This window comes from Carassius carassius, chromosome 43, assembly GCF_963082965.1.
Source record: "Carassius carassius chromosome 43, fCarCar2.1, whole genome shotgun sequence".
In the NCBI taxonomy this organism is placed as follows: domain Eukaryota; kingdom Metazoa; phylum Chordata; class Actinopteri; order Cypriniformes; family Cyprinidae; genus Carassius; species Carassius carassius.
Genome location: NC_081797.1, coordinates 16049271 through 16063329, shown reverse-complemented (window position 1 = coordinate 16063329; position 14059 = coordinate 16049271). Strand labels below are relative to the sequence as shown.

Genomic DNA, 14059 nt, shown 5'->3' with positions numbered 1-14059 from the left:
TCGAGAGCGGTTGTGCGAGCACAGGGATCTGGTGCTCAGACACCTTGCCTGACTGGGTCTTCAGGTCAACTGGGAAAAGAGCAAGCTCTCCCCTGTGCAGAGGATCTCTTTTCTCGGTATGGAAATAGACTCAGTCGCCATGTTCACGCAGCTTACGAACGAGCGCGCGCAGTCACTGCTGAATTGCCTGAGACAATTCGAGGGCAAGAGAGCGGTTCCTGGGGCATATGGCGTCCGCGGCGGCAGTCACACCACTCAGGCTACTCCATATGAGACCGCTTCAGCACTGGCTTCACGACTGAGTCCCGAGATGGGCATGGCAACAGGGCAAGCTCCGAGTGACCATCACTCCGGCCTGCCGCCGATACTTCACCCCGTGGTTGGACCCCTCGTTTCTACGGGCCGGCGTGCCCCTAGAACCGGTGTCCAGACATGTTGTTGTGTCAACAGATGCCTCTGCCACGGGCTGGGGTGCCATGTGCAACGGGCATGCTGCGTCGGGCTCCTGGACAGGACCCCGACTTCAGTGGCATGTCAATTGCCTCGAGTTGCTCTGCACCGCTTTAGGGCCCTGCTGAAGGACAAGCACGTTGTGGTCCGTATGGACAACACTGCGACCGTAGCGTACATCAACCGTCAGGGTGGTCTACGCTCCCGCCACATGTCGCAACTCGCAACTCGCTCGCCATTACCTCTTGTGGAGTCAAAAGCATCTGAGGTCGCTTCGTGCCATTCACATTCCGGGCAGGCTCAATCGTGCAGCCGACGAGCTCTCACGGCAACAGTCTCGCCCCGGGGAATGGAGACTCCACCTCCAGTCGGTTCAGCTGATTTGGGAACAATTCGGAGATGCTCAGGTAGACCTGTTTGCCTCTCCAGAAAATTCCCACTGCCAGTTTTTTTTCTCCCTGACCGAGGGCACTCTCGGCACGGACGCCCTGGCACACAGCTGGCCGCTGGGCCTGCGCAAGTATGCTTTCCCCCAGTGAGCCTTCTTGCACAGACGTTGTGCAAGATCAGGGAGGACGAGGAGCAGGTCCTCATGGTTGCACCTTTTTGGCCCGGCCGGACCTGGTTCCCCGAACTTGTACTCCTTGCGACAGCCCCTCCCTGGGAACGACCTTCTTTCTCAGAGACGGGGCACACTCTGGCACCCACGTCCGGATCTGTGGAACCTAAATGTGTGGGTCCTGGACGGGTCACGGAAGGTTTAGGTACCTTGCCACCACAGGTGGTAGCTACCATCACTTCAGCTAGAGCCATGTCCACCAGACACGCCTATGCTTTGAAGTGGAACCTCTCACGTGGTGTTCTTCACGGCGTGAGGACCCCTGGAAATGTCCGATCGGGTCAGTGCTTTCCTTTCTTCAGGAGGGGTTGGAACGAAGGCTGTCTCCTTCCACCCTCAAGGTCTATGTGGCCGCCATTTCGGCTCACAATGACCCTGTTGAAGGTAAGTCTCTGGGGAGGCACGATCTGATCATCAGGTTCCTGAGAGGAGCAAGGAGGCTCAATCCACCTCGCCCTCAGCAAGTCCCCTCTTGGGACCTCACAGTGGTTCTATCAGCACTGCAGAGGGCTCCCTTCGAACCCTTGCTCTCAGTTGAGCTAAAGTTTTTATCTTTGAAATCTTTGAAAACGACGCTCCTGACGGCTTTGGCTTCGGTGAAGAGGGTCGGGGACCTGCAGGCATTTTCAGTTGACGAAGCATGCCTGGAATTCGGGCTGGCTAACTCTCACGTTATCTTGAGACCCCGGCCTGGGTACGTGCCCAAAGTTCCCACCACTCCTTTTAGGGATCAGGTGGTGAACTTGCAAGTTCTGCCCCTGGAGGAGGCAGACCCAGCCCTGGCGCTGCTCTGTCCAGTACGTGTGCGCCGCACCTACGTGGACAGAACTCAGTGCCTTAGGACCTCAGACCAGCTCTTTGTCTGTTACGGAGGCCAGCAGAAGGGAAAGGCTGTCTCCAAGCAGAGGTTATCCCACTGGATAGTGGATGCTATTGTCCTGGCTTACCAGGCTCAAGACCTGCCATGCCCCATATGGGTGAGAGCTCACTCAACTAGGAGTGTAGCTTCTTCCTGGGCGCTGGCGCATGGCGACTCGCTAACAGACATCTGTAGAGCTGCGGGCTGGGCGACACCTAACACATTCCTGTAGAGCCTGTGTCCTCCCGGGTACTCACCCCTTTGGGCCAGTAAGGACCTGCTCGGTGTCAATCCGCTTGCTGCGCCATTCCACTCCGCGGACTGGATGCGTGCGCTATTCCCCTCAGGTGAGTTCCTCAGTCAGAACCCTGGGTTCCTCCAGCACCAGTTAATGTCCAACACTTGTGTACGTGCCCTTTGGTCAGCCCTGTGTGGGACTAGGTGCCTCCATGTGTTGTGATTCCCCTTTCTGGGCAATCCCACGTGTGTATGTCCACAGTAAGTCTCTCCGCAGCATGTGTCTTTCCCTTGGCAAGCCCCTTGCCAGCTCTGTCGTTGAAACTTCCACCCTGCGGGCTGGGTACCTCAGAGTTCTTATGTATCACCACCTGGGTGGATACCTGCCTTCTGTAAGTCCTCCCACGTGCAGGCAGCCTGCTAGCATACGTCCAGCTGGAATATGCTACCCAGTGTATTCTGTGTAAGTTATGGGCCCTCACTCGTGCTGGCCTCACGACAGGGTGCTATCACTCACACGGGTCGCTGGAAGACAGCCATGTGGCGTTTTGTAAGGGACCCCATTCGTAACGTCGAACGTGACCGACTGAAAGGGAACGTCTTGGTTACGTATGTAACCCTCATTCCCTGAAGGAGGGAACGGAGACGTTACGTCCCCTTGCCACATTGCTGTTACGCTGAACGGCCGGGTCACTGGCTCGGCTCCTCAGCGAAGACTTGAATGTGAGTTGCTTGCATTGCTCCTTATATAACCGCTCTGCGGGGCGGAGCTCGCGATGCAAATCCCGCAGACCAAGGTACTTTGTGTACCATTGGCTCGTTTTGTACCACTCAAAGGTGATTGGGCTCTCGGGCAAGATCCCATTTGTAACGTCTCCGTTCCCTCCTTCAGGGAACGAGGGTTACATACGTAACCAAGACGTAACCTACTTCACTGCAGCTACATGATATGACACATTTACAGGCTGAATATGGTTATGCTACTTTTATAATATTCTCTACTGATGCCGATTCAAAAATTAAGTGATAATGAAGTAGCAACCTTAATATATCCGACTAAATAAATAAATGACCTGTTATTTTTTAGGCATGCATCAGTCATTCATGTCTTACCAGTAAGACGAACGTACTGTAATGTAGACATAAAGGCCTTTCAATGTTGTACCAGATTATTAAATTATTCATTTTAATTACCAAAACAATTAAAATTTAAGTAACCCCTATATATTTCTTTTATAATATACTACTTTATATATATATATATATATATATATATATATATATATGTATTTATTTTAAATATATATATATATATAATATAAAAAAATATATATATAATTTTACCCTTCAGTCTTCAGTGTCACATGATCCTTCAGAAATCATTCTAATATGCTGATTTGGTGCTCGAGAAGCATTTATTATTATTATTATTATTATCAATATTTAAAACAACAGTATATATTTTTCAGTATTCTTTGATGAATAAAAAGATTTGCATTTTTCTGAAATAAAAAGCTTTTGTAACATTATACACTGTTCCATTCAAAAGCCTGGAGTCAGTATAATTTTGGGAGGAAAGAACTTTTAGAAATTACTACTTTAATACAGTGTAAGGGAAACAGGTCAATTTAGCTCAAAGGGAATCATTTAAGATTTTAAAGGGGATTTGAACAGAATCACTGTTTCACGGCTGATCACTGAGACGCCCTGCGATTCAATGAACGAGCCTTTAACATCAAATCTGCGCTGGATATTAATATCCAAACTAAAGTGAAAACACTATCAATTAGCACAGTAACAAGATTGGCAGTTTAAGACATTAACTTGTAAGCACAAAACACAAGATACTTCTCTTTTCAATATGAATAAGGCTTTATTAGATCAATCTAAGACATAAACTAATCTAACACATAAACGCACACACTCACACATTCACACAAGTTGCAGGAAGATCGAAAGTTAGGGAAAGATGAGTTTAAGAGAATGGAAATGTGGAATCCCAAGTTTACAGCAATACGTGAAATTGCATAGAGATGAACAACCATCAATCACTTAATTAACCCTCGCATTGAGTTCCTCAATGAGGTTTAAATTATATTAGATACACCAGCACAAATCAGAGTCTGGAGGTACTACTTGCGTCTCCTGTGTAAAGTTGTCATTGAAAGGGGGTTTCCCGATGTCGCTGATTGGCTGGAAGTTTAGTAGTCACTGAAGTGACATCTTGGGATGCCCGTGGCTGGGCATTGGCTGAAGACGCGGAGTTGTGTGGCTGGTTGGAGTTGAACGGGCACTTGAGGTCAGACATGGCTTTACAAAACTTAACTCAGAACACGAAACTCTCAAACGGAAAAGAAAAGAAGTAAAGTTTGATGAGACTATAGGTGGTGTTTCTCCTCATCGTGGCTAAGTAGCAGCAGGCGTGCAGGCCGACATGTCTAAAAGCTAAAGCTAGGAAGCAAAGCTACAAGCTAAAAGCAAACTAAAAGCATACATGACTAATAGCAGAAGCAAAGCTAGAAGCTAAAAGCTAAAAGCAGGCATGACTAATAGCAAAAGCTTAACGCAAGCTAAAAGCAAAATTTTATGGTGTCCTAAGTATTTAAACTGGCCTGTTGGCCACACCTCAAATGTTGTCTTGACCAATCAGATATTGTCGTGGCTCGGGGGTATCATAAATCATATGTTATCTTATCAAGCATGTGGTCCGAATTTTCCCGCTCTTGCAGGGTATAATTTTGGACATGATTCCTATAACAGGAATATGATACATTTGACAAATAACTGATGGTCAGAACTGTTTCAAGCTAACAGATTCAAACACATACATACGAAACATGACTATGTATCCTTAAGCTATCCAATAGTTATTAAAAGACATACACAATAAGTGATTAAACATGATAGTCAAATGTGTGGGTTACATATAAATGAATAGGGAATGAAGCGATGGACTGATATTCATTTATAAGTCTTTTTGAGTTCATTAAAAAGACAGTTTCTGTTGCCATTCTCTGACATAGGGATGTTCTGTGGAGACCAGAGGTTAAAAGCCCCCCCCCCCCCCCCCCCCTTAGGAATTTCAGTCTGGTTCTGCTAGGTGGGGGAAGTCAATCCAAGAATCTTGTGTATAACTCTCATGGGTTTACATGTGATGTCCGGCGTTGCATCTCAATTACTTGCCCCAAATTTGACAATCTCTTCTCCGAATTGAGATTGTCAATAATTGTTCTAGTGGTGTTAATGTTGAAAGCTGTTCTGTGAAAGAGTTGGTTGGTTGGTTATCTTGCTTGGGACTTCCTGTTGCCTTTCTGAGGAATTCGGCTCGTTTCAACCACAGTCTTGATCGACTCTTTAATTTGTCTGATTCTTTGATGATAAAGACATTTTGTAACAAGCAGCCACAAGAAAGATAAATAGTGTAGTTGGGGTCCAAAGGGTTGTTTATTTTAAACAGGTGTGCAAAATGTGTCAATAAACAGGTGTAAGAGGATAGTTCACCCAAAAATGGAAATTCTGTCTTCGCTTATTCACCCTTGTGTCTTTCCAAACCTGTATGAGTTGCTTTCTTATGTCGAACATAAAAGAAGAAATTTTGAAGATTGTTGGTAATCAAACAGTTGGTGGTTGCAATTGACTTCCATAGTATTTTTTTTTTCCTACTATGGAAGTCAATGTCTAAAACTAGTACTGCAAGTACTAAAAACAGTACCAACTCCCCACTACACTACAACATCGAGGCTGGAGTTTTACATGCTACACAGCACAACAATCTTGTCCAAGCTCTCTATGCATCCATAACCAACTTTCTAGTGGCAACCATCTTAACCATCTTTTTTTCCACTCACCTCAAATTGGCAAATCACAATATTAGAATGATTTCTAAAGGATCATGATGTGACTGGAGTAATGACACTAAAAATTCAGCTCTGAAATCACAGGAATAAATGACATTTAAAAATATATTCAAATAGAAAGCAGTTATTTTATATAGTAAAAATATTTCTTTAAATTAATTAATATTTATTTAAATGCAGGCTTGGTGAGCAGAAGAGACTTAAAAAAACATTAAAAATCTTACTGCTCAAAAACATTTGACTGTTTAACCAAATATTATTTCTTTAATCTATCGGAATAAAATAAGGACTTTTGTTGAATGCTTTTGCAGTTATTTTAACAAATTTTGCAAGTTTTAGTCCATACTGGTTCGTTTTAGGGCTCAGTGTAGCCCCCACAAAAAACAAAAACAGAAAAAAAAAACAATAAACAGTACATATTTTGACCAATCAAATGCTATATAAAATACGAATATCCCTCCCACTAACACCACATCCTGCTGAATAACAATAGCAAGTAGCAAATTTAGATTTTTCCAGGCTATGAAACAAAATAAATGTTACTGCTATTTAAAAAACTGCTTTGAATATTCTCTTAACCCAGCTTTATCTTAGAAAATATGTCAAAACAGTGAAGTAAAAGACTTTCGTCATGCAGATTCTAAAAAAGTTTTCTGTATTGATGCTCCTGCACAATCAGCTGTGAAATAACCATCCTTAGATCCTGGCGCTGTTGACTTTCCTTGCTTTAAGCATTTCTATTTCTATTTCTCACAAAGCAAGATCAGCATAATGCACGTGTAAATAATATCCACATGGCGGTTTTGGTTTGATTTAGTATAAGGAGTTTTGCGGTATACTTGCAATCTATCGTGTGGTGTGTAATTGAGTCAAATGTATCATGTTAATCTCTGCTGCTTACTCCCGTGTCTCAGACTCGCTCTGAATGCACAGTACACAAGTGCAGCTCTGATGAACAAAGACGGCAGCTGAAGTAATCCACTCTGCATTCACTACCAACCTCCCAAACCTCCCTCTCCTCCTCTCCCTGGACACCGACACCACTGCCATCAGAATACAGGAGCTTCCTGTGAGGGCCACACACCGAGCACTTCTTCATAATGCAATATACAAACTAAAACCGGTGTTAGTTTTGGTTGTACTTCAGAGCTGATTCTTGATTAATATTTTTTCACCATATTTAAATTGACACAAACAGATACAAGGCTGTGAGGAATAGAAGTAAAGACCATTCAATCAACGTTATCTCATTGGTATTCAAAGGTATTTGTATGTATAGTGTGTTTCAAGCACACATACATTTTGAATAATTTGCACAGACATGTCAACATCATGAACATTAAAGGATTTGGAATCATTTGTACAGCGGGCTTATGTTTTAAATGCTGTGATGCAATACTATTGTACATTTATCAACATAAACCTTTGCAAACATTTCGGTAAAGTTAGACATAAAAGGGTTTACGTTTTAAGCACTGTTGACACAATGCTTTTGAACATTAATGTATTTTAAAACATTTAAATTTGTGCATATGTAAATGGTTTTATGCTTCACATGTTGTTAAAAGGTTTGGTAACAATATCATGAACATAATACACAATAAACTTCAAAAGATTTGTAAATTATTTTTGTAAAGTTGTGCATAAAAGGGTTTATGTTTTAAGCACTGTTGACACAATGCTATTGCATGCTTATCAACAACATTCACATCAAAGGATTTGTAGACATCTGTATGTTTGAAAAGCTGTACATAAAAGGGTTTACATCTTAGACATTGATATGATACTAATGTATGATTATCAATAAGATCAAATAATTTGTTAAAATTTTTTACGTCTGTAAAGTTGAACATACATGAAAGTGTTTACAGTTTAGGCACTGTTGATATGATGCTATCATGCGGTTATCAACATCATGAACATTAAAGGATTTATAAACATTTGAACATAGCTAAAGTTATATTTTAGATGCGGTCAAATTCTTTGCAGTATCATGTGTATCAAAAGTTTCATAAACATCTATATGTCTCTGTTGTAAGTACAAGTTTAAAATTTAGACACAGACAACAGGCTACTATTATAGTTTCAGTACCTATTAGAATAAACAAAAATGTATGTATGCATTTTACATACAAATACCTATGAATATGAATGACATTCACCTTGTTCTCTATATTGTACTAAGTCGACGTTTGAAGTCCACAATGAACTTAACATTTCAGAGACTTAGTGATCAACACCAGCCACATGAAAATGCAATATACAGAATGGATTTTTACTTAACATACTTATTTTTGTTTGCATCAAATTAAATTGGGTCAGGTGGCCTGATTCTGAGCTACAGAGAATGTAATGCAAAAGTTTCAAGTCAAGTCAGCATCTGTGCTGCTGATCCTTGAACAGTTTTGGGCTGGAAAGATGTGGAAAGGGCAAATAGGAATCTCGCATTCTCCACATGAGTCTGAGGACACGCTGAGCGCCTGACTGCAGAACAGTGTGTGGCTATAAATGACGATATCACACTCCTCCTGCTGCAGAGCAAACACATGGATCTCGAGTGAGATGCGCTGTGGCTCCGGCTGCTGAAGATGACGAATCAATTAAGAACATTCATATGCTGGACAGACCTTGTCAAGAAAGATGTCTTAATGTTTATCTGTAGGTGATGGCATTTTTATTTTTATTTTTTATTGTTAAATATGTGAATCTTGGGGGCAGGGCTATCAGTTTATCTGCCCAATGGCAGATACAGTAGGAGTCTATTTGGGAAACCAATTTGAAAGTATTTTTCCTATCCTGTTTAATAATATTAGTGGCTTGAATATTGCCCAGCAATCAATGTACCTTTACTTCCATGATAAATATGCAGTTACAGCATTCTCACTACCATTAAAATATTTGTGGTCTTCAATACTTTTTTTTTTTTAAGAAATTAATACTTCAGCAGTACTTCTTTAATAATTATTTGGCAAGGATGCATTAAACTGATCAGACTTGAATTTTTCCAAGTCTTACCATTTCAAAAAAAAATGCTACTTTTTTATATTCATCAAAGAATCCTGAATTCCACAAAAATATTAAGTGGCACAACTGTTATTAAATTTGGTAGTCATGTTTCTCGTGCAGAATATTATAGTGATTTCTGAAGGATCATGTGACAGTGAAGACTGGAGTAATGATGCTGAAAATTCAGCTTTGCATCAGATAAATAAATTAAACTTTAAAATAAATTACAATAGAAAACAATTCATGTTTTTACTGTCTTTCTAATCAAATAAACGCCTTGGGAAGCATAAGAGAACTCTTAAGAGAAAATCTTAATGACCATAAACTTCTGAACAGCAGTGTATCTATTTTTGATTAGTATATTTAATATTATGATACATATTAAATTGCCATATTATGATGATTTGCGGTTATGATATGATATATACAGCAGTAACCACAATATATAGTCATACCAATTTATTAATACTGAATTTGTGACCTATTTTTAGTAGAACCAGATATGTTGACATTGAATAACACAATCTAAAAATGAGAGAAACCAATGAACTCTCAGACAAATGTAACACAAACAAATCTTCACTCCAAAAAGTATTCAAATGAAATAAAGGGGACAGTAATGTCTAAACAATACATTGCTTAACGCATAGTTAGTGTAGAATAAACACACACACAAACACAATTTAACACACTCTCCTGTGCACGATACACACGGCAGTGTTCTTATGCTCCAGTATAAAGTATAACAGTATAAAGCAGGAGGGATGTAGTTTGCACACTCACTGTGGCTGGCTCATGGTGTGGTGCGCAGCAAACGCTGAACGGAAGTCCTCTTTCGACTATCTCAAATGTGAGCTCTAGTTTGTGCTAGACGGAGGCGACTTCACTCATACCAGACCTGAGAAGAAAACCAGATAAAAGTACTCTTTTTAAACAAATTTATAAAATGTATAATATAAAGTACTACACTGAACAAAATTATAAATGCACCACTTTTGTTTTTGCCCCCATTTTTCATGAGCTGAACTCAAAGATCTTTTTCTATGTACACAGAAGGCCTATTTCTCTAAAATATTGTTCACAAATCTGTCTAAATATGAGTTAGTGAGCACTTCTCCTTTGCCGAGATAATCCATTCACCTCACAGGTGTGGCATATCAAGATGCTGATTAGACAGCATGATTATTGCACAGGTGTCTCTTAGGCTGGCCACAATAAAAGGCCACTCTAAAATGTGCAGTTTTATCACACAGCAGAATGCCACAGATGTCGCAAGTTTTGAGGGAGCGTGCAATTGGCACTCTGACTGCAGGAATGTCCACCAGAGCTGTTGCCCGTGAATTGAATGTTAATTTCTCTACCAAAGGCCTCACAACCGCAGACCACATGCAACCACATCAGCCCAGGACCTCCACATCCAGCATCTTCACTTCCAAGATCGTCTGATACCAGCCACCTGGACAGCTGCAGCAACAATCGGTTTGCATAACCAAATAATTTCTGCACAAACTGTCTCAGGGAAGCTCATATGCATGCTTGTCGTCCTCATCTGGGTCTCGACCTGACTGCAGTTCATCATCATAACCAACTTGATTGGGCAAATGCTCACATTTGATGGTGTCTAACACTTTGGAGAGATGTTCTCTTTACGGATGAAGATTATCCAGACAAGGTTGCTGGATAGATGGAGGTAGGATCTGAATGCAAGCTTGCAGTCGATTGTTAGACAGGTTAAAAAAAGGGGTCCCTCTAATAGGACAAGACATATTCTTGTGGTAAAGGCTGGCCCTTTGAATTCCCAGAATTCATACTGTCCTACATATGATATGCATGTGTGAGCTGAGTGCATAGTGCTTCATTCACATTTAATAACAACCTCATCTCAAGAATAAAAAAAAAAAGGTTATTATTGCACAAACGGCTTGATTTTCAGCAGGGTAAGCATTACACAAAGCTCAGACTGCCTACGATTGTCCTTTTTTGTGTCAAGGTGCGATGAAGCTGTCAACGTCGGTATGGACGAACATCAATAGATAGATTGGTCCGTAGCGCTCGTTTACCACCAGCTTCAACCACTGAAGCACTGTGATAAAAACTTCATTCAGTGAGACCGCCTGGCAAACGCTGGTGTCTCAAACTATAGCGGTTTTACAAGTGGTATTACCTCAGGCTGAGGGATGAGGTGAATCTAGTACACAAGACAAATCATATTAAGCCAAAGAAGGCACAGCGTACACCGGACAGTGAGACAGGAAGTCTGAATAGATGGAAGTGGGACAAGGTAGAGGAGAAAGGAAGATGTGAGGGCATGCAAGAGGTCAATGAGTGTTTATTGATCTGCATTTTTAAATAAGAAAATATAAGATGGAAATATTTAGTAGGTTTTTTTTTGTAGTCAAGACTTGAGCTATTGATCTGTTAAACATTATGTAATATTTATTAATAGAAATTAATCTAAGAATTAATGTGACTCTGGACCACAAAACCAGTCTTTCGTTGCATGGGTATATTTATTGCAAAAGCCAACAATGCATTATATGGGTCGAAATTATTGAGTTTTCTTTTTTAGCAAAAATCATTAGGATATTAAATAAAGATCATGTTCTGTGAAGATATTTGATAAATTTTCTACCATAAATATATCAAAAGTTAATTTTTGACTCATAAAATGCATTAATAAGGACTTAATTTGGGAAAATGTAAAGGCGATTTTCTGAATATTTAGATTTTTTTCCACCCTCAGATTCCAGATTTTCAAATAGTTGTATCTCAGCCAAATATTGTCAGATCCTAACGAACCATACATCAATGGAAAGCTTCAAATTTGACCCTCACTGGCTTCGTGGTCCAGGGTCACACATGTTATATCATGATGCATATTTTAGGTAGCCTTAAAAAATACAGTCAGCGTAATGTAATATTACCAAATATATAAACTTTATACATTAACTTTAAGCAATATATTAGCTAATTGCAGAAATTAACATTAATGCTTCAGAATTTATTATTCATGTTTAGTTTGTGTTAAATAATGTACTTAAGCAATGTTTAAAAAAAAAATGCAAAGACGTCACATTGTTTCTTTTTGTTAACATTGCTTAAGTTCACAGTGAAGTGCTACCGACTTTATAAACAAATGTATGTATTTTATGTGTAGTATAGGTTCTCGTGCTATAGTGCAGTTAGCTAAATCTTCATGACTTTTTAAAACATTAACACATTTGTATCATATTCGTAAACCTATAATAAATGATGAATAATAACAATCCCTTATGTTTTGTTAACTTATATGTAAAACAACATATTTTACTCCCAGCCAGGCTCATTTCAGCTCCTCCTTTGCTGTCTTCAAATCATGTCATAACAGGTTAAATCCAGGTCATGCTAATCGAGCGTTTCTAAACCTGCAGTGACATGTCCAGGTCTTCCAGATTGAAAACATTAACAAATTATTGGTTCATTGGACTGATTTGAATCAGGCAAGTCTCACATCAGCGCTCATTCGGATTTGTTGTGATGACCACGTGCCCAAAGACCTACAATGGACCTACAGAATCAAAGTTCGCAGATATGCCATTTTCAGAAGTTTAGCAGGCCAACTTAATCAGACGGAACACATTCAGCCAACATGAAAGCCAAAATACATGACGATGGAACCATTGCGTGCCATTTTGAGCTCTTCTCCAAGCTCCAACCCCACTTACAACCAGATTTTCTCATGGCCAAAAATTCCTCATCAACACAACATCAGACGCACACTGTAATATAAGCCATCACATATGAAAATGGAAGACATGTCTTGTATTTCCCAGGCCTAGAGGAGCTATTAGATGAAGTGATGTCTTCTGATTAAAGCATCACCAAGTCAGCACCATGACAGCGCGTGATTAGTGATGCAATTACCAAAATAACAGCAAACACCAATTAAGCCGATAATGGGTGGAATGGAAGCGAGAAGAAGCAGTGATGAAATGCACGTCTCCAAGGGCTAACCTACCTCGATTTACATCGTTGAAACTTTAATCGTGTGTCCCTGGCCCTTGTGGTTATAATAATGTGTCCCTTGCCGATAACCAGAAGAGGCTTGAAGCGTGAAAAAGGCAGTTTCGCAGTGGTCAAGTATCCGTTCTGCTGCTTCTTTCGCGAATAAAGCGGACGATGAGTGAATGCGAGCCGTGACGCGAGCATCATCGCTCAGCGAGGTGACATTAGGAGTCTACACGTCCAGAGAAAGCCTTCGTATTCGCGACAGGAGGCGTGCATTGTGTATATGTCGTGTTGTGCTGAGGGCTTCCCCCTTTAAATCACGCCAGGGACTCCGTCTCCATCGCGTCGAAGCCGCGTTACGATTAGACGCGTTTCGATTGAAGCATGAACGCCAGCATCGCTCCGTTATGTCGGAGGAGGAGGAGGAAGGGGAGGAGGGGATTCATTACATAGAGAAAACGCGTTTCTATTGGTTTTCTTTCCAAAAGAGATGGCAAATGTTCTTCGGGATAACCTCGCATTCATCAAAACACCTTCCTGCCCGCTGAGGTGCGACTATTCTCACGCGTCACGCGCGGCTCATTCCCTCACAATTAACACTGCGTGCTGCAAACACGCTTCAGTCATGTAGCTACATAACGTCAGGAGCTGTCACGAGTCATGACTGAGCATATGGAGATGGCAGAGGTGACATTGAGATGTGAGGAACGCGTTTCAAACATGACTGTGAGACTGTGAGGAAGAGAGGTCTTAGCTGCTTCAGACTTTCACATAAGACTATATATTACGACTGTACATCCCATTATAATACAACAGTAATATAACCATTACGTACTATCACAGTACTGTGCGTAATGCCATCATACCAATGTACATCATTTAACTATAATACTTACCTTACTCTACACTGTAAAGTTTACATCATTAAAGTGCCAACTTGCAATAGTTCCTGTAAAGAGCTACTTCCGCAAAAATGTGGTTTTGTTGTTATAAATCAGTGTATTTAGGTTGACTGAGTTCATTTAGATATTGCAATTTTTTTTA

The 14059-nt window shown here is 40.9% G+C and overlaps 1 protein-coding gene across 2 annotated transcripts in view; it reads right to left on the bottom strand.

Moving 5' to 3' along the window:
- Positions 1-13590, bottom strand: part of tmem266 (transmembrane protein 266) — a 63478-nt gene extending 49888 nt beyond the window's left edge. For both annotated transcript variants that reach the window (XM_059536365.1, XM_059536366.1), the window contains exons 1-2: positions 13026-13590; positions 9812-9926 (exon numbers count right to left, since the gene is read on the bottom strand). In XM_059536365.1, the coding sequence (XP_059392348.1) occupies positions 9812-9825 (14 nt within the window). In that variant the 5' untranslated portion in view covers positions 9826-9926; positions 13026-13590. The remainder of the gene's footprint in view (positions 1-9811; positions 9927-13025) is intronic.
- Between the last annotated feature and the right edge of the window lie 469 nt (positions 13591-14059).